The 22,493-nt window shown below is 43.1% G+C and overlaps 1 protein-coding gene across 1 annotated transcript in view; it reads right to left on the bottom strand.

Annotated features, from left to right (window-relative positions):
• LOC124711975 (fatty acyl-CoA reductase wat-like) overlaps window positions 1-22,493 on the bottom strand; it is a 174,180-nt gene that overhangs the window by 88,435 nt on the left and 63,252 nt on the right. Inside the window, exon 4 of the mRNA XM_047242258.1 lies at window positions 13,336-13,481. Coding sequence (XP_047098214.1) covers window positions 13,336-13,481 — 146 coding nt within the window. The remainder of the gene's footprint in view (window positions 1-13,335; window positions 13,482-22,493) is intronic.

Consider the following 22,493-nt stretch of genomic DNA (forward strand, 5'->3'; position numbering starts at 1 on the left):
CCGCCTGTTCTCCCGCCGGCGCCGCCCGCATTCGACGCTTCGCTGCAGCCGCCAAGCGCCTCCCTGGGTCACGCGCCGCCGCTCGCTTCCCGTGGCCAGCTGTCCTCCGCCTTGGACCTCTTGCCCGCTCCGGACCGCATGACGTCATCGCGCGTCGGGTACCCCGACGCAATGGAGGTCGACCCTTCGGCCCCTCCTGTCTCATTACGAGCGCATACACCGCATGTTGACGTGCACCCTGGACTAGGTTTTCAGGCGTTTCCTAGATCCCCTCGGACCGAATGGCCGGGTGCGGGTGGCACAGCCTCGCCTGTTGTTAGGCTCCCCACCTCATCGCATACGTCAACATGGGGTCCTCCCCACGGCGGGCGGAAGCCTTATCACACGACCGTTCGCCGATTTGCGGGGGAGGAATGTGGTGTCACCGCCAGACACCACACTTGCTAGGTGGTAGCTTAAATCGGCCGCGGTCCATTTAGTACATGTCGGACCCGCGTGTCGCCACTGTGTGATCGCAGACCTAGCGCCACCACAAGGCAGGTCTCGATATACGATAGAGCACTCGCCCCAGTTGTACGGACGACATTGCTAGCGACAATACGGACGAAGCCTTCCTCTCATTAGCCGAGAGTCAGTTAGAATAGCCTTCTGCTAAGTCCATGGCTACTACCTAGCAAGGCGCCAATTGTAACAGTGCATGTATATTACGAGTCGCATTTGTATAGTCAAGAGAGATGTATCACAAGGAGTCATTAAAGTTAAGTATAAAGCAGCTACGTGCTTTTCTTGCTACCATTCAATAGTTATCCTGTTCCAGAATTCACGCCCGTCTGCGTTAGATAGCGTGCCTATCGGCCCCCTCAAATTAACACTGTGTCGGCACTTCTGTCGACACATCAGTTTCTTTATAAAATATACATCTTTTCGTTATTCGTATAAGGGTAGAGCTTAGCTTTAGCGCGTATGTGCACGTTTCCTTCTTTAATTACATATACAAGAATTTCATTTAAGCCGATATTGTAAAACGCAGATCTCCCATGAAAGATAACAGCGGTCTGTATTTCAAATCAAAAGTTTCTACACATTCTGAGACACATCCTGGGACACAGCGTGTATCGAAAACCGACACACACGGACAGATACCTGCACAAACTATCATCTCACCACCCGAACCAGAAAAGAGGCTTGATTAATTCGCTAGTAACGCGAGCTGGACGAATATGTGAGCCGCAGCAACTCAGACGCGAAATGCAACACCTGGAAAGGATTCTGAGGAGCAATGGGTATTCCACAAACTGTATTCGAGGTGTAACAGAGCCAAACACTCGGCAAAGTAAGGAATCAGAAAAAGAAATGTCGGGTACGGCCTTTCTGCCATACATTCCCAGAGTGACGGACAGAATCGGCCGTATAATGCGCAAACACGGCGTAAAGACGATTTTCAAACAGACAAGGAAGATCAAAGAGTGTCTTAGATCGTCAAAGGAGAAAAGGGACCCACTTGCAATGTCGGGAATGTACCGTATACCATGCACATGCGGAAAAGTTTATGTCGGAATGACTGGACGTTCAATCAACACCAGGTTCAAAGAACATAACCGACATTGCAAGTTGGGGCAGGTGGAGAAATCGGCCGTGGCAGAGCACGCACTGAATGAGACCGACCACGTAATAAAATTCGCCGCCACTGAAGTTCTGGCTGTAGAGAAGCACTATAACACGCGCTTGTTCAGAGAAGCTGTAGATATACAAAAACACGCGAACTGCTTCAACAAGAAACAGGAAAGCCTTAAGGTAAACGGATTCTGGCTTCCCGTACTGCAGCGAACGCCCGTCGCAGGTAGCAAGAGGAGAACCACACCGGAAATGACCGCGGAGAAGCCCTCGGACATTGGCGCGCCAGGTACATGTAGTCTGCGGCCGCGAGCTCGGTCTCAGTTCACCACCGACAATGGAGGGTGAAGCTTTGACAATGCCAGCCACTCGTGCTGGCGAAACGTCAGTAAAATCATCATATGAACGTAGGCCAAAGAACCCGAGACAGAAGCCAATAGGTAGTTTGTCAACAAGTGGACACGAAAGCTCTAACAATTATGTATGCGTTATTCGTTTGATAAAACAAGAAAATGTAGATTGCTTCTATTATTTTATGACCGCTGGCTCACTTCTATCGTGTCTTCCATCTTCTGCGCTAATAAGGTGGGTTATCCCGTGTCTACCCATGTACGTATTTTTCACTTATTTTAAATAAGATTAAACTTTAATATGTGGCATTTACTATTGTTATCATTTAAACAATACTTTCCTTTCCTTGACTTTTGACAAGTGGATGTAGACTATTTATTCCCTATTGTTTTTAGAATATTCAACGGTTGGGACACCGAAGTCGTCAATGAGTTGTTGGGAGACTTAATGACTGAGCATATACATTTCATCTGCCACACGTCTTTTTCCAGTCATCATAACATGTATACATGTTACTGATAACCTTTCTCATTCTTGGTCTGTCCATTCTCTGCCATCGAATAGCGTCTCAAGTTTGCTTTCATTTCCTGAATCCAAACAGACCCACCACCATGTTTACCTCAAGTTTTTTTGTAACCTTCTACATAGGAGGCTACATACGAATTTTGTTATGGGGCACATGAAATTAATTGTCCTGTATTCTTTGCTTCCTTTGGTTTGTAGTTTTTGATAAAGGTACTGGAATAGTTTAAACTAAATCTTCAGACAAAATGACCTTGCCATATATTCCACTGAGACAGTTGGTTAGCCTCGATATTCACAAACTGTCTGTTGGCTTCTGTCTGTCGGGTTCTTTGGCCAACGTTTGTTTGATGATATTCTTACGTTTCGTCAGCAAGAATGGCTGGCATTATCAAAGCTTCACCCTCCATTGCTGGTGGTGGACTGGAGCCGAGCTCGCGGCTGCTGATTATATATGTACCTGCCAACGTCATTTCCGTGGTCATTTCCAGTTCATTTCGCTCGCTGCTACCGGAACCTAGGATCCGTTCACATTGAGGGTTTCAGCTTTCTTGTTGAAGTGTAGCTGGTCGGAGCTTAGCGACAGTAGATATTGAGAAGCAGTGGCAGAGGGGAGCGAAGGTCATTATTTTGTCTGGGATGGCGGGAGGTAAAGCGAAACTTTGCGGGCGGTTGAATAGGTTCTGCACTTGGCTTAGTGGGTGAGGTGTGAGAGAAACATTGGTGGTTCCACGAACAGTCATTTATGGAGGCATAAGCTCCTTTTAATAAACAGAATAATACGACGTGTTTAACTCGCTTAATTCCTCGTGGCAGCGGTGCGGCGCAGAGTCGTAGGTGGCAGATTCCAGTGACCGCTGATACGGAGACGGCTCGTGTTGCGTTCAGTACCCGTGACTCATTGCGGCGGAGGCGCCGTCTTCTCCTTGCGAATTAACTCGTTGCGTTATTAAAATGTGGCAAAGGCGTGGCGAGGAGTGGTCCGTCCCAGAATCGAACCAGGGACCCTCAGGTTCGGCGTCTTCTGGTGGAGTCCATCGGCTTCTAGGTTGACAGGTGACGCATTTGGTGACGCCATAATCCCTTCGATCTCACCAGCCACCTGGGTAAGTACCACACAAACTGTTTTCTGGTAACCTCTGCCATGGCATCTTCTGCATTGACGCATGGGCCCGGTACTGACATCTCCTGCCGAGCAGCGTAGCGTCTAAGTCGTTGCAGCGAAGTATGACGTCCGCTGACTAACCATCGGTCTGTCCGTCCAGGCGACGTTTCTTCGTCTCTTCTTTCTCCCCTCAAACGACCTTCTCATCCCCGTTTGTTGGAGACATTTATTCGGTGTTTTGCCAATGTCGCAATGTTTCTAGGGCAGCGACTGACAATTTGGTCGTTGATCTATGCTTCTCACGTTGTGAAAAAACGTGACCGATGTCGACACACGTGCCGGTTTTCCTAGGTTTCCTCAAGGCTGGCATGGTCGGGCATTGCCCTGTCGTCCTCCTCCGCATCGGCAGGCCATCACACACGCGAGTTCAGTATGCTGACAGTTCCTGAAGCACTGACCGCTGATGTGCAAGCCGCGCTGGTTGTTGTTCTCCTTGGGAGCATTGCCCGTCTGCTTGGTCGTTGATCTGGCGAAGTGCTGACTGCTGCTACGCTAACTCCTCTGGTCATCGGCCTTCCCAAGTTGGGCAGAAACGTGATCAATGACGACACACGTGCCGGCTTTCCTTGTTCGGATGCTGCTGTTTCCGAATATTGTGGCTTAACGTGTAAAAGTCTCTAAAATGTTCACAAAACCTGTAACTATTTTTCTGCTGGATCTCTGCTTTGAACAACCTTAAATAACATATAATTATTATACACAATTAGTATTCACCCTACAGAAGGTGTTTTCATTTTTGTGTATTTCTATAGCTTCTCTGAACAAGTGAATGTGACATCTCTTCTCTATGGCAAGAACTTCTGTCAGCGAACTTCACCATGTGGTCGGTCTCACACAAAGCATGCTCAGCCACGGCCAATTTCTCCACCTGCATCAACCTGCAATGCCGTTTATGTTCTATGATCCTCTCCTTTGTCGATCTGAGACGTTCTAATCTTTCTTGTCTATTAATAGATAGTCTTTAAGCCGTGTTTACGCAATATACGAGCGATTCTGCCCGTTACTTACGGAATGTATGGCAGAAAGGCCGTAACCAATATTTCTTTTTCCATTGTGTCACTTCGCGGGATGTTTGACTCTGTGACACTTCTTATGTAAATGGTGACGTATGCATTGCCCTCAGAACGCTTTCAATGTGTAGTATCTCGAGACTGAGGTACTGCGGCTCACGTATTCTACTTCACGTGTTGCGAGCGTATTAATCAAGTCTTTTCTCTGGCTCGGGTGGTGTTTTGACAGTTTGTGCACGTATCGGTCTGTGTGTGTCAGTTTTCGATACACTCCCTGTCCCAGGGTTTCACCATCCCTCGTGAGCATCACATTCAGAATAGGTTGCTGTTTGTACTTTTCTACCTCCATTAAATTTTCTGTTGGCATGGTGACCGTTCAAGTAAGTATCTTAGGAAGTCACAGAGCTGTTCCTCACTATGGTTCCTCTCAACAAAGGTATCGTCGATGTACGAGATACCACACCTTTAGGTTTATAAGGTGCTAAGTCCAGTGGCTGCGCTTCGAAATGTTCCATGAGGAAGTTGCCCACCACTGAACTAAGAGGACTGCCCACGGCGTCGCCTTCCACCTGTTACCAGAAGCTGCCATTGCACGAGCTATTTCAGGAGGCAGAGCACGCGATGCGTGAGACTTACCACGCAGTTAAATTCGCTGACACGGATGTTCTTGCTGCATAAAAAAGCTATGACACCCGCTTATTCAGAGAAGCTATAGAAACACACAAACATGAGAATAATTTAAAGAAGAAATAAGAAAGCCTCAAGGTGAACGGTCCTGGATTCCCGTGCTGCAGCGAAGCACAGTTGCGGGTAACAAGGGCCGAACCACACCGGAAATGACCACGGAAAAGCCCTTGGACGTTGACACGGCGGTACATATAATCTGCGGCCGCCATATCAACTCCAGTCCGCCACCAGCGATGGAGGGTGAAGCTTTAACAATGCCAGCCGCTGGCGAAACGCCAGAAAAATCATCAGACCTCGGCCGAAGAACCCGACACATTTGCAGAAAGGCAGTTTGCCAACAAATAGCCATGAAGCTTTAACAATTTTTCGCCACAATATTGCTTCATAACCTAATGTCTTTACAGTTTCAGCTACCATTTTGTCATAACCTTTTGATTTCCCCTTTCTTAGATCGTTAATGACTTATTCCAAAACCCTATGTCTTTGGTACATGATCCATTTTATCACTTTCTATTTCACAGTCCAGCCTTGTGGGCAATAACAGACTGTTGAACATATGCTTCAGTATCTACTGTGTCCTGCCACCTGCACAAAAGGTGACGTACACCAGGCAATTTCTCGTGATACAGTTGACAGTTTATGTATTGCGACGCAACCAGTGTTGGTCTTTTTGTGATTTTCCATGTTATTGATCGCTTAAGAAATAATATTGGATGTCTATTAAAAAAAAACATGAAATTGTGTTGAGACTAATATTTGCTTGCGTTTAGAACGTCTCATAGCATTTATTTTCATGAGCCACTGCCTTACGTTCATAGCAGTGAAAGTCTATCTATTTTTGTTCCAGAGATATATGTAATAAAGCGTTTAACTGGGCCTCCCTGTATATAATACTTTGTTTTTATTAACATCCACAACATGTTGAAAAAAAATGGTTCAAATGGCTCTGAGCACTATGGGTCATCTATCCCCTAGAACTTATAACTACTTAAACCGAACTAACCTAAGGACATCACACACATCCATGCCCGAGGCAGGATTCGAACCAGCCACCGTAGCGGTCACGCGGTTCCAGCCTGAAGCACCTAGAACCGCACGGACACACAGGCCGGCGACATGTAGCAAATGAAGTCGATATTTTATATTTTTGTATCTACGACTTACAGTGGAAGATCGATTAAAGAAAGGCAAACCTACGTTTCCAGCATTTGTAGACTTACAGAAAGCTTTTGACAATGTTGATTGGAATACTCTCTTTCAAATTCTGAAGGTGTCAGGGGTAAAATACAGGGAGCGAAAGGCTATTTACAATTTTTACAGAAACCAGTCGAGGGGCATGAAAGGGAAGCATTGGTTGGGAAGGTAATGAGACAGAGTTGTAGCCTATCCTCGATGCCATTCATTCTGTATATTGAGCAAGCATAAAGGAAACAAAGGAAACATTTGGAGTAGGAATTAAAATTCATGGAGAAGAAAAAAAAAAATTGAGGTCTGCCGATGACATTGTAATTCTAGCAAAGTAGTGTTACTTAAACATCCATGATCTATCGATTAATCGATAGTATCTGTACTATCGTCACTACAGGTAGTCTGGTTTAACTATCGATAGTCCTGTCGTTTATAATGTAATTATTTTTGAACTGGCGCCTGATAAATTGTCGGTTCCTATTATCTCCATAGCGTTTCGAATGCGGAGAGAAAGTAGATTGCATGGAGGTATTTAATGAACAACAAATATGGTGCCGCCTTAGCCAGTCTAAGTAGTTTATAAACTATGTTATTAATAGAAAGGTCGCTGTGGAGCAGGGCTCGTGAAAGAGGGAATTTTTTTGTCTTCCAGTTACGACAACTCATGGTCGTGCACATCTTGTACCGATCAGGTGCTTATGATAAAAACTATACACGTAAACAATACGAACTCGTGAATGTGCATTATACTGATTTTCATCTTCAGATGTGTGAGCTTGGTTACTTGTAGCAAGGAATACAAATGTAAATAAGTCCTTATAATACAACGCAGTTAGGAGAGGAAGAAATGATATTTTAGAGATTTGTTGACTGTTTCTGATTGTACTGTGTAATGCATTTTGGAATAATTACAGTTATTGTAGTTATTAATTAAACACATCTGCAACTGTCCTCTTCTGTTTCTGAGTCCTCATTGTACTTACAAGTGTTTTCAGTTGTACATGTTAATGTGTGAAGTCGTTCGAAAACACAAAACACTGAGGCAATCCTAATGCCCCTTTCAGGTCAAAATGTGAGTAAATTCGACTGACTGTCACCTAATGAAGTTGATACTGGCAGTACTTGTACTACTGCTGCTGCTGCCACTGATAGTGATAACAGTAATAATAATAATAATAATAATAATAATAATAATAATAATAATAATAATAATAATAGTAGTAATAATACAGAAATCTGCAATTATTGATACATGTTCAATTACCCGAAAGTTCCTAAATGCAATGTAACATTTACCGTACAGTTAAAAGGAAGTCACGCTTGATCAAGGTCTGAGAAAATAAATAATAATAATAATGATAGTAGTAGGAATAAATGATAGTGGCATGTATATTAAAGGGTTTACATGTGAACGAAATAGATGTGTTCTGATATAGCGAGTTCAAGGGAAAGAAAATTTAAGGAGATTGAACAAACTCTGAATGCCGGTAAATGAGGAAGATCTGGTTGAAAAGAAGGATGTACGATGGTAAACGAGTGCGTCCAGGCACGATGGTAACCACTGTTGTTGCTGTAATAGATATCTCATTAAGCGTCGTCTGAAACTGGAGGTGTTATTCAGTTCTCCAACACAATGCAGGAAATTATTGCAGATTCGAATTCCTGCTACTGAGGAGGACTTCGAGAAAGTGACTGAACGATGGAGTGGGACAGAAAGGATTTTGCTCTGACTGGAAATCAGAATTTCTGCCAGTCCGTTCAGCCAAGCACTTCAGATTCTAGAAGAGATATAAGGGTCAATGGTCGTTGATAAGACGCTGGAGAAGATGAGGGGTACGGAAATCTCTGCGTTTGTCTGCCCGCAAGCCAGGGTTGCTGTATATATGATGGTGAAATACGATCAAAGAGTCGACATCACAGATATAACGAATCCAGACAGTCATAACTACACTGCTGGCCACCGTAAATGCAACACCCTGAAGGAAGCATCCGAATCAAGTGAAATTTACACCATGGGTTTGCAACTGATTAGAATTTCAGAGCAGACACACATCAGGCGCGCCTGTGGCGCCACCTCATAGCGCCATTTAAGGCTTGGCGATTTCGACGAGTGTACGTTCGGCACGTGTGTTTACCTTGTGGTTGTTTCACAACGATCAGTTATGCCTCGTAGACAACAGCGAACGTCGTTTGATCAAGTATCAGAGTTCGACAGAGGAAGGATAGTGGCTTACCGAGATTGTGGATTATCATACAGAGAAATCGCTAGTCGTGTTGGACGAAACCAAACAACTGTAATGCGGATATGTGACCGTTGGATGCAGGAGGGTACGACGGACCGACGTGGTCGATCACATTCACCTCGGTGCACCACTGCACGTGCTGATAGGCAAATTGTGCGCATGGCAGTGACGGATCGCTCAGTGACATCCCGAACCACAGCACAGCACATTGCGTCTGTAACGCATCATCCAGTGTCTGCGCGTACCATTCGACGCCGTTTACAGCAGAGTGGTCTGTCCGCAAGACATCCATTGCTTCGTCTACCATTGACGCAGAACCACAGACGTCTCCGTCGCCAATGGTGTGATGACAGACGGATGTGGACGGCAGAATGGAATGACGTTTACTGACGAGGCACGCTTCTGTCTGCAGCACCACGATGGTCGGATTCGAGTGTGGAGACACCGTGGAGAGAGGATGCTGGACAGCTGCATTATGCACCGCCACACTGGTCTTGCACCGGGTATTATGGTATGGGGCGTATTGGATATTACTCTCGCACGCCTCTAGTACGCATTGCCGGTACTTTAAATAGCCGGCGCTACATATCCGAGGTGCTGGAGCCAGTTGTCCTTCCTTACCTTCAGGGCTCGGCCACAGCCATATTTCAACAGGATAATGCGCGACCACACGTGGCACGCATTGTCCAAAGGTTCTTCGTCAATAACCAGATTGAAGTGCTTCCCTGGCCGGCTCGCTCTCCGGATCTTTCGCCGATAGAAAACATGTGGCCCATGGTTGCTCAACGAGTGACCCAGATTACATCCCCAGCTGCCACACCAGATGATCTTTGGCAACGTGTGGAAGCTGCTTGGGCTGCTGTACCCCAGGAACACATCCAACGTCTCTTTGACTCAATGCCGAGACGTGTGGCAGCGGTGATCTCCAACAATGGCGGCTACTCTGGCTACTGATTCTGGCAGGAACCACATGTCACAGACGTCTGTAAACGTAATCATTTGATACTTGGTCAACATGTTATCTACAAAATAAATTTTGTTGTGCTACCTCTTGTCTTTCTTGGTGTTGCATTTACGGTGGCCAGCAGTGTAGTTCCACGTGCCGCGAGCTTTCCTGAGAAAATCCTTGCAGGATGACATCGCTGTAATTAATAATTGAAAGTGTAGCTGTTCGTACAAGTTTCTTTTCTAGGTCGAGAGGGAAGAGCTTCTTATGGGACATGGAGGGACAGTGATGCATTCTTGCTCATTCCAGTACGTGCTCAGTCCGATCTATATTTGTTTATATTATTACTCCTACAATCTTTGCTGAAAGACAGAATTTGATGTTTGCTCCATTCAGGACTCAAGATAGTAGGTATTCACTTTGATTCGTGCTAAAGAGCCTAGAATGATCACCCCGTATCGTTTGGGGTTTGGATGGGTTGAGCTTTAACCCTGTATCTTGTGCCTGTTTTGATAGTGCACACAGGTCGATATTGCGATTCTCGATAGCTGTCTTCATTTTATTGGTTTTCCACTGTGGGTGATCAGCATCCATATTGGACGAGGGTTGACTGAGAAGTAATGCCTCCACCTTCATAACTCTTCGACAGTTAGCAGCGTTGGTATGCGGGAGGTACTGGCTTGTTCCGTAGCCTCTTCTCTACAGTTCCAGTTGGTGGGAAGCCTTAGCACTGACCCGTTGTGTTGTTACAGTGTTAAGTATGGAATCCTGCGCAGACGGTGGGTCAATGCGATTTAAGCAATGTGCAGTCATTGAGTTCTGGACAGCAGAAGGTATCGCCCTAAAGGAGATTCATCAGGGAACGAAAGAAGTTTGTGGTTATTGTGCTGATGTGAGTACTGTACGTCGAGGGGCGAGTAAGTTTAAAGATGTTGCGGTGGTCATCCGGGGTACTCATCGTGCACAGATATTCCGACAGCCAAGCAAAGCAATAACGTGACTCACACGTTCTTGTGAAATGCTTATTGTGCTTTGCAGTTTCGCTCTGAGTGATACGACGATCGTCCTGAATCAGTCAACGTTTTGCTTGTGGAACTCGGTGGTTGCTGTCACAGAACGTCCAACTCTTTGTTTGTCACGCAGGTGAGATGTTCCCGCCTCAGCATATTTCAACTTACTCGCCCAATAACGCACAGTATTCACATCAACACAATCACCATAAACTGCTTTCGTTCTTTGGTGGATCTCCTTTGGGGTGACACCTTCTGCTCTCAAGAACTTAATGACTGCACGTTGCTTAAATCGCATTGACCGACCGTCTTTGCAGGGTTCCATACGTTACACTGTAACAACACAACCGTTCAATGCTAAAGCTTCCCGCAGGCTGGAGCTGTAGAGAAGAGGCTGCGGAACAAGCCAGTACCTGCCGCATAACAATGGTGCCAACTGTTGAAGAGTTACGAAGGTGGAAGCATTACTTTTCAGTTAAGCGTCGTGTTTGTAGTAGGACGAAACTGGTGACGTATCATTGACATACAATGAAAAGAGTATAAGACGTAATACCAGATCGTGATGGGATCTGTAGCACTACCCCAACGCGCCATGGCAGCGGTGGACTACGTGAATATTATTGCGGAGCAATTGTATCACTTCATGCTTGATGTCTCCTCCTATGGACATTACAGGTTGCAGCAGGATGGCTACATGTGTTATAAGGTCAGAATCGATCTCTATTGGTTTGAGGAGAATGATTGTGAGCTCTCGCTGGTGCCTTGATCACAAAACTCTCTTTTCTGAAACCGATTGGAGACATATGCAACGCTGCAGGGCTCCAGCTCCACGTCGACAGACCACAGGCCTGTAATATAAGTGAAACGCGGAATCTGTGTGTAGATGTCCGGCCTCACATACTTCCGCAAACGTTCCAAGGACTTCTTTCACCGTGCATTTGTCTTATAAAAATAACTATTTACTTTCGACATTCTCAGTTTGATACCAAACAAAAATTGGTGGTGAGAGGCAAAAATAATTAACTAATTCTGTCTGGAGTTAATTTCAACATAAAGGTTGTTGTTGTTGTGGTCTTCAGTCCTGAGACTGGTTTGATGCAGCTCTCCACGCTACTCTATCCTAGTTCCTTCATCTCCCATTACGTACTGCACCCTACATCATTCTGAATGTGCTTAATGTATTCATCTCTTGGTCACCCTCTACGATTTTTACCCTCCACGCTGCCCTCCAATACTAAATTGGTGTCCCCTTGATGCTTCAGAACATTTCCTACCAACCGATCCCTTTTTCTAGTCAAGTTGTGCCACAAACAACTCTTCTCCTCAATTCTATTCAAGACCTCCTTATTAGTTATGTGATCTACCCATCTAATATTCAGCATTCTTCTGTAGCACCATATTTCGAAAGCTTCTATTCTCTTCTTGTCGGAACTATTTATCGTCCATGTTTCACCTCCATACGTGGCTACACTCCATACAAATACTCTCTGACACTTAAATCTATACTCGATGTTAACAAATTTCTCTTCTTCACAAACGCTTTCCTTGCCATTGCCAGTCTGCATTTTATATCCTCTCTACTTCGACCATCATCAGTTATTTAGTTCCCCAAATAGCAAAACTCTTTTACTACTTTAAGTGTCTCATTCCCTAATCTAATTCCCACAGCACCACCCGAGTTAACTCGACTACCTTCCATTATCCTCGTTTTGCCTTTGTTGATGTTCATCTTATATCCTCCTTTCAAGACAATGTCCATTCCGTTCAACTGCTCTTCCAAGTCATTTGCGGTCTCTGACAAAATTACAATGTCATCGGTGAACCTTAATGTTTTTGTTTCTTCTCCATCGATTTTAATACCTACTCCGAATTTTTCTTTCGTTTCCTTTACTACTTGCTCAATATACAGATAACATCGGGGATAGGGTACAATCCTGTCTCACTCCCTTCCCAACCACTGCTTCCCTTTCATGTTCCTCAACTCTTATAACTGCCATCTGGTTTCTGTACAAATTGTAAATAACCTTTCGCTCCCTGTATTTCACCCCTGCCACCTTCAGAATTAGAGAGTATTCCAGTCAACATTGTCAAAAGCTTTCTCTAAGTCTACAAATGCTAGAAACGTAGGTTTGCCTTTTCTTAATCTACCTTCTAAGACAAGTCGTACGGTCATTATTGCCTCACGTGTTCCAATATTTCTACGGAATCCAAACTGATCTTCCCCGAGGTCTGCCTCTACCGGTTTTTCCCTTCGTCTGTAATGGTAATAAATAGTTATTCTAGGTAACAGTATCAGCACCTCATGGAATCCATGCCACGCAGAATCGCTGTTAGATTGCGTCCCAGAGCTGAATCAGCAGCCTATTGGGCGGGTGATCTTAATTTTTAGGTTCGCCAGTTTGTACTACCTTTGTAATGTGCGGCTGACAGCGTGGTACATACACCAAATGGCAATAAAAATAAATAACAGGAGAATAAGGTTTCTTCTCCTTCTTCTTCTTCTGCAGATTCGAACTGATACAGATTTCAGCTGTATGTGGACAAATAAATGCTGCAAACAGGTCTCTATAACAGGAAACTGTGAAAACTGATCACTCACAGCGGGAGTAACTGCGCCAGCTGTTCGTCGTCCATGACGCTGATCAGCTTCAGCAGCTCCTCAGCCTTCAGTGCTGGAGGGTAGAACTTCTCGTCGATTTCATCTCTGGGAGCATGTGAATACGCCGTCGACATGTAGACAAAAGCCTGCAATCAAGAAGTAACAACCTCGTCACGTCTACGGTAATAATTATGGCCTGTGATAACGACACAGTAAGATGTTCTCACTTCGGAACGTACAGTATGAACGCAACACTCTTCCTACTATTGTTAATAGCAACGGCATTCAGGGAACAAATACTGTATTTATTCTAACGGCAAATTTCTTTCCTGTCGAAATAAAAAGAAGTTGGTTAGCAAACCTGAGATGTTTGGACGGCATTTTATGCAGCAAAATTTCTGAGAAATGCATCCATTGCCACAGGGAGTTTTACAGCTTGACAGACAACGAGAAATTTTCCGATTCCTCTGTAAAACGCAAACAGAAGAAATTTGAAGTTTTTAATTTCATTGTGTTTTCTGATTTCCCCTGTCTACGACCATACGCAAGTAATTACATTATTTCTTTATTTCCATGTTACTAAAATTCATACAGCCAAGACTGCCAACGATAGAAGTATTACATAAATTTTGACAACATAGTCTACGGAGAGGAGCGACCTGATGTTGAATGTTAAGTTGAAACGAACAATCGAGATCGCAATAATGTTTCTTTATTGACCGCTTTTGGCTTATATACAAGCAATCTTCAGAATTTTTTGGCGGTACCACGAGAAATCCGAGGAGCCATCAGAACCAGCTATAGGTGACCAAAAAATTCTGAAGATTGGTTGTATATAAGCCGAAACCGGAAATATAAAGATATATTACTGCGATCTCGACAGTTCATTTTAATTTAAATTGCAGTATCATGATTTACATTCCGTTGTTAATTATACTCATAGTTGAAAGTTCATAAGTATACAGCATAGGCCCGAAAGTTTTCTCTACATGTGGTATCATTTATTGTTATGTTCCTTAAAAATGTGATTGAAACCTAAGATTACAAGGATTTGTCACACGAAAGCGAAGCTAGCTCTGACTCTCTTGTCACATATAACACATATAACAGTATGATAATGGTTGTTTTACTGTACACACCCACACACACACACACACACACACACACACACACACACACACACACACACACTTGTTAAAAGGGAATTAAAACGCTAAAACAGGTAATTAGAGCTGATAACTGTATGACTGAAACGCTATGAGCCAGCCGTTCTGCTACGAACTAGAAACTCCAGCCTCAAAGCTCACGCTGCAGTATACATGAGAGACGTAATCTCAAAAGCTTTGCTATCTTTTCTCACTATCAGCTGAAACAGAAGACAGGTCCCTGGTTAAATTTGGCTTACTCGTTAAAATGTGAAATTCTCTGTTAAAATGTGGTATACAACGATACTTATGCCCTAGTCATTTAAAGTGGGAGAGGGGCAGAAAGGGGACAGATGTATTCCTGATGGAGGAAAAATACATTATCTACTGGGCAGTGTCCTATATGGAGACGGCTGATGATGCTTTCATCCTATCCGAATGACCAGTGCGGTATATGCTATTGTCAGATAGTTGTATTCATTGATTGCATCCCGTGCAAGCCATTCCTCCTTTTTATAGTTGCGTAGCTTTCTGATTCAACAGTGGGTTGATAGCCCTTATCCTATATTCACTTAAGTCAAAGCCAGAACACGGACCATTACAACGGGCACGTACGCATTTCTCAGCTGAAAAACTTAAAAATTTCTTCTGTATCCATTTGCCCAGTCTTTTTAAAGCAAGTTACAACTTACAGGCTGTTGTTGTTGGCATGAAGAAGGAGGGAAATGGAGAGGACGTTCAAAGAAATTAGTCCCACATAATGTAGTAATCCAGTTTTTTTAACACTGAGAAGGAACACCTTACGTACAGGAGTCTTGGAAGGCCTTTTGTACAGCCGTCTTCAATAAGGCTATGTCATCAAAGGTGGAGGGATATCTCTATTGTCCAAACTGAGAACGAATGAGAAGCTGTATAGGTACTAATATCTTGACATGGCAGATCTGTCTTAAGCAGATGGTGAGACATGTACTGCGTTTCCCAATTTTCAAGAGGGGATTAAAATAGCTTCTATCATTAGGCAGGCGTTTGTTTACAGAAGCAACGTCGCACCACCAAGTACTCTACTTGCACCCGTGACACGGGGAGTATGGTGGGTGATTTTGAAAATGTTTACCGTATTTTTTCTCAGAGTGATAAAACAGTATTAGTGAATGTTGACCTTAATGTACGTGAAATTCAGTTTCAATTTGACACGGACTCATCTAGAACTATCATCAACATATGTGTCTTTTGGTGCTCCTTATTTGCCCAAAATTTACAGCACTCTAAAGAGCTATAGAAATCAGACAGTTCAAATCAAATATCATTGCATGTAAGATATAAATACAAACAGGTCCAGGCTCCACTTCTTGTGACAAAATCACATACCACTGCCAAAATAATGACAATCGATCATTTTCAGCTCCTGAGGATCACTCTCCAGCGTTCGGATGAGTTCATGTAGGATGACGAGGACAATGTGGACTGTGTACCACAGGACCCTTCCTTCCCAGTGGCGTGCTGCAAACACAGCCCTGGAAATCCGTGATTGCTCATTGTGCCTTATTTTGGGTTTTCGTTGTATCACACTCGAGGAATCGGTCCGTCAGTGACTGAAACAGGTTGTGTAGTAAAACGTTTAGTGATGCCGTTGTGTGCCACCTTGATATTTCAATAATATTTTGATATTCTGTTTCGATATCGTGTCATCAATCCCATATTTCTGGAGCTGATAGGATGAATGCCACATAAGGGTTTAATAATTAGCTTTTCAATCAATTTCTAATGTTGTAATCGAAAACAAGTTTTTATTACACAAGCACTTTTTGCTATTTTAAAGGTAAGGGATTCACGTATTTCGAATTGAAGTCAAAGTATATATTCTTCGTAATTCCAAAATAGCTATATTAGAGCTTCATCCTTTTTTGTTTTTGAAACAATAGTCTTAATTCCTTAGAATGTCCCAGAACATGGCAAAAACTGAATTTTCGAGTTGAGTCAGTCAGTTCATCTGTTTCTGTACGACCCTGCACCAACACTGTGTCTTTGATTCTCTTTGTTTGGTTTTCCTGCCTTGCTACAGGACACTGTCTCTATTTCCCTGTACTGTGCCTCTTTCTTAGTATCCTGCTAACTTCGCCCATTGTTAATGTCATCTAAAATACCAAATCTTGTTCTTCCGCTCCCTCCCTTCATTGGAATCGTTCTTACAGTGAGTCATCCTTCAAATAAATTTCTTTGCAATAACTATCCCATGCAAAATCAACCTTAAATTCTTATGATTTCCTTTCATCTTCTGTTGTTAGAAATACTTCATCGTTCGATATTCCGACTGTCCGTTTCTCTGTAAGTATTCATCTCCACATCCACATTTACAAACTGTAATTTTTATATATTTTTGACTTTTCATTTCTGGCTACCATGTAATACTACACTCCGAAAACTTAACGGATTTTCATTTTTGTTTTTTCGGAATGGTTTTACCTATCAGCAAACTTTTGACGTTTTCCAATTCTCTGGGTACGTTCATAATTATTACCTTTTCTACTCAGCTAAAAACGAAACTTCCCATCTAACAAAATGATTTTACTTTTTCGAATGCCTATCCTGCAAATGATAATTTCACGAAATCTCGACGTGTGGTGATTCTCATATCTGAGACTATTCCAACATTTGTACTCACTGCATATTCACTCCCCAGTGTAACGACCCTCTCTTACAATTTGTAGTACATCGATTGATTCTACCATCTCTGCTTGACCCTCTCCATTAAATACTTTCATCCTTTCTCCAGTTGATGGTATGCCTCTTGTTTCTTGCAATGCCTTGTACGTTAATTTCTCTATACAAACACTGAAAAGTACTGATGTGATATAACACACTCGTCTAATACCTCTTCAGATACTCGTCTCAGCCAACGCGCGTCGTAGGTCTGAAACTACCACTGTCTGATGCAGAATTCCTTTACCAGCATCCTATCCTTACAGTCTGTATCAGCATATTTTGTGGACTACAGCAAGCTACTTCTTTATAAAATATACATCTTTTTGTTATTCGTATTAAGGGTAGAGCCTAGCTTCTTTAATTACATATACAAGAATTTCGTTTAAGCTGATATTGTAAAACGCAGATTTCCTATGAAAGATAACAGCGATCTGTATTTCAAATCAAAACTTTCTATACATTCTGACACATGCGTTATTCGTTTGATAAAACAAGAAAATGTAAATTGCTTCTATTATTTTATGTGCGCTAGCTCACTTCTATCGTGTCTTCCGTCTTCTGTGACTTTAAGGTGAGTTATTCTTAAGTGTCAGCCCATGTACGTATTTTTCACTGATTTTAAATAAGACTCAACTTTTGTGTGTGGCATATACTAATGTCATCATTTAAACAGTACTTTGCTTTCCTTGACTTTTGACAAGTGTATGAATTTTTAGAATATTCAACGGTTGGGGCAGCGAAGTCGTCAGTGAGCTGTTGGCAGACTTAATGACTCAACATATACACTTCATCTGTCAAACGTCTTTTTCCAGTCAGCATAACATATGTACATATTAGTATTAACCTTCCTCACTCTTGGTCAGTTCATTCTCTACCATCCAATAGCTTCTCAAGTCTGCTTTCATTTCCTGAATCAAAAGAGACCCACTCCCATTTTTACCTCAACTTTCTTTGTAACCTTTCAAGTAAGAGGCTACATACTACTTTCGTTATGGAGAACACGAAATTAATTGTCCTGTATTCTTTGCTTCCTTTGGTTTGTATTTCTTTGAGGAAGGAACTTGAGTATTTTAAACTAAATCTTCAGACAAAATGACCTTACCATATATTCCACTGAGACAGTTGGTGAGCCTCGATATTCACAAACTGACTGTTGGCTTCTGTCTGTCTCGGATCCTTCGGCCGACGATTGTTTGATGATTTCCTGACATTTCGCCAGCACGAATGGCTAACATTGTCAAAGCTCCATTGTTCGTGTTGGACTGAAGTCGATCTCGCGGCCGCAGATTGTCCGAATATGTACCTGTCGCGCGAACGTCAAGGGCTTCTCCGTGGTCATTTCCGGTGCAGTTCGCCCACTGCTACCTGCAACAGTCGTTCGCTGCAGCATGTGAACCTAAGATCCTTTCACACCGAGGCTTTCTGCTTTCTTTTTGAAGCTACTTTCATAATTGTGTATTTCTATAGCTTCTCCGAAGAAGTGGGTGTGATAGTTCTTTTCTGCAGCAAGAGCTTCGGTGTCGGCGAACTTTACCATGTGGTCGGTCTCACACAACGCGTGCTCATCCACAAAGCTTTAGGGCTCGCCTGGGCCCACCCACATCGACATCGGACTGTTGATTACTGGAAACACGTTGCGTGGTCGGGCGAGTCTCGTTTCAAATTGTATCGACCGGATGGACGTGTACGGGAATAGAGAAAACCTGATGAAGCCATGGACCCTGCACGTCAGCAAGGGACTGTTCAAGATGATGAAGGCTCTGTAATGGTGTGGGGCGTGTGCAGCTGGGTTGATATGGGACCCCTGATACGTCACTGACACGTGACATGTACGTAAGCATCCAATCTGATCACCTGCATTCATTCATGTCTATTGTGCATTGGGCAATTCCAGCAGGACAATGCGACATCCTACAAATCCAGAACTGGTACAGAGTGGCTCCAGGAACACACTTCTGAGGTTAACACTTCCGCTGGCCACCAAATTCCCCAGACATGAACGTTATTGTACGTATCTGGGATGCCTTGCAACGTGCTGTTCAGAAGAGATCTCCAGCCCCTCGTACTCTCACGGATTTATGGACAGCCCTGCAGGATTTATGGTATCAATTCCTTCCAGCACTACTTCAGACATTATTCTAGTCCATTCCACGTAGTGTTGCGCACTTCTACGCGCTCGAGGGGGCGTTACGCGATTTAGGCACGTGTACCAGTTTCTTTGGCTCTTCAGTGTAACAGCTGCGCCAGACACTTTTTGTCTTATATATGCGTTTCCCACCGCAATGCCGTATGCTGCTGTCTACATATCTCCGTATTTGAATACGCTTGCCTATGCCAGTTTCTTTGGCGCCTCATTGTATAATCTGCGGCCGCGAGCGCCATTCCAGTCCACCATCAGCAATGGAAGGTTAAGCTTTGCTGGCGAAACGTCAGAAAATCATCAAACAAACGTCGGCCGAAGAACCCGAGACATAATCAGAAAGGCAGTTTGTCACGAAAGCCTTAACAATTTTGAGTCACGATACTGATTCATTTACTGAAGGCTTTACAGCTTCAGGTTGCAATTTGTCATAACCTTTTCTTTTCCCCTTTCTCAGATCTTAAATGGCTTATTTGAAATCCCAATGTTTTTGGTAGATGATCCATTTTATCACATACTATTTAATATCCAACCCTTGACTTCTCTGGTCTTGCGATTCATATAAATCTTGAGCCAAGTCCTTCCATACTGTTTTGTTCTGTTATGTGGATGTTATCATGTTTCCATTTTTACGCGTACAGATGAGAGTGAAACACAGATATACAACTGAAAAAAAAGAAATCGGAACCAGAGATAATAACACATAGGTGTCGAAAGATATCCAGGTAAACAGAACAAAAAATTCCGTTCTGTTTTAATAAGTGAAGCGTTTTTAAAAACCAAATTTCCGAAATTTATTTCTCCAAGGGTTACAGTACTGTATTTATCGTCGTGTTCCAATCTTATTTTACACTGGTAGTCTCTGCCGAACTCTTCTGTCTTTCTTTAGTTGTTTTCGAACAGATCTTAGTTCCCTGAGGGAATAATTCACTCATAATGAATTAAGGATGGTTCACCTTTCGCAGGTACAAAAATACTGCTTTGGTTTAATACTCAAAGGGGTTCACCACAGCTGTACATCCTCAGTGGGCTACTTCTTTTCTTTTGCTGAGTTACTTGTATACAGATTTATTTATTTTAGGAAATGCGTTACGTAGGATGTTATTACTAAAATTACATACGTACTTTACATTATATTTTAAACTATTTGTGCCCAATGTCCACCGACCGAAATCAGCCCCTAAGTTAAGTTAGTCCACCACGTCATCTGCAAACATAAAGAATGTTAGGATATCGTCTGCATTGAATTTTTGTTTATAATTCAACCATAACAATGTATGCTCGGAATATATGTTTTAAATATTATACTGTAAACAAAAGTTTACTGCGGACGATATCTTAACACCCCTTATGTTTGCAGATGATATGGTGCACTAACTTAAATCTGTGGTCGATTTCGGTTGGCAACCAAAGGGCAGAAACACAATTTAAAATAAAAGATAAATAAAATTTTTTTTGGGAGGGGGTCATCAGTCTTCTAATTGGTTTGATCCTGCCCGCCACGAATTCCTCTCCTGTGCTAACCTCTTCATCTCAGAGTAGCACTTGCAACCTACGTCCTCAATTATTTGCTTGACCTATTCCAATCTCTTGTCATCCTCTACATTTTTGGCCATGTACAGCTCCCTCTAGTACCATGGAAGTCATTCCCTGATGTCTAAACAGATGTCTTATCATTCCGTCTCTTCTCAAAAAATGGCTCTGAGCACTATGGGACTCAACTTCTAAGGTCATCAGTCCCCTAGAACTTAGAACTACTTAAACCTAACTAACCTAAGGACATCACACATAACCATGCCCGAGGCATGATTCGAACCTGCGACCGTAGCGGTCACGCGGTTCCAGACTGTAGCGCCTTTAACCGCTTGGCCACCACGGCCGGCCGTCTCTTCTCCTTGTCAGTGTTTTCCACATATTCCTTTCCTCTCCGATTATTTGTAGAACCTCCTCATTCCTTACCTTAGCAGTGCACCTAATTTTCAACATTCGCCTGTAGTACCACATGCCAAATACTTCGATTCTCTTCTGTTCCGATTTTCCCACAGTCCATGTTTCACTACCGTACAATGCTGTAGTCCAGACGAACATTCTCAGAAATATTTTACCCAAATTAAGGCCTATATTTGATAGTAGTAGACTTCTCTTGGTCAGGAATGACCTTTTTGCCAATGCTAGTCTGCTCTTGATATCAAAAATGGTTCAAATGGCTCTGAGCACTATGGGACTTAACTGCTGAGGTCATCAGTCCCCTAGAACTTCGAACTACTTAAACCTAACTAACCTAAGGACATCATACACATCCATGCCCGAGGGAGGATTCGAAACTGCGACCGTAGCAGTCGCGCGGTTCCAGACTGTAGCGCCTAGAACCGCTAGGCCACACCGGCTGGCTACTAATGATGTCCTCCTTGCTCCGTCCGTCATTGGTTATTTTGCTGCCAAGGTGCCAGAATTCCCTAACTTCATCTACTTTGTGACCATCAATCCCGATGTTTAGTTTCTCACTGTTCTCATTTCTGCCATTCTCATTACTTTCCTCTTCGTCCGATTTAATCTCAATCCATATTCTGTAGTCAATAGACTGTTCATTCCATTCAGCATATCATGTAATTCTTCTTCACTTTCACTCAGGACAGCAATGCCATCAGGGAATCGTAACATTGGTATCCTTTCACCTTAATTTTAATTCCACTCCTGAACCTATCTTTTACTTCCATAATTGCTTCTTCGATGTACAGATTGAACAGTAGGGGGGAAAGATTACATCACTGTCTCACACCATTTTTAATTCGATCGCTTTGTTCTTGGTAGACCACATTTATTATTTCCTCTTGCCTCTTCCACATATTGTATATTACCCGCCTCTCCCTATACCCTACGCCCATTTTCCTCAGAATTTACATCTTGCACTATTTTACATTGTCGAACGCTTTTTCCAGATAGACAAATCCTATGAACGTGTCTTGATTTTTCTTTAGTCTTGCTTCCATTATCAACCGTAACGTCAGAATTGCCTCTCTGGTGCCTTTACCTTTTCTAAAGCCAAACTGATCGTCACCTAGCACATCTTGTCCATTCTTCTGTATATTATTCTTGTTAGCAACTTGGATGCATGAGCTGAATCTGATTGTGCTCGCACTTGTCAGCTCTTGCAGTCTTCGGAATTGTGT

This window comes from Schistocerca piceifrons, chromosome 8, assembly GCF_021461385.2.
Source record: "Schistocerca piceifrons isolate TAMUIC-IGC-003096 chromosome 8, iqSchPice1.1, whole genome shotgun sequence".
NCBI classification, from domain to species: Eukaryota; Metazoa; Arthropoda; class Insecta; order Orthoptera; family Acrididae; genus Schistocerca; species Schistocerca piceifrons.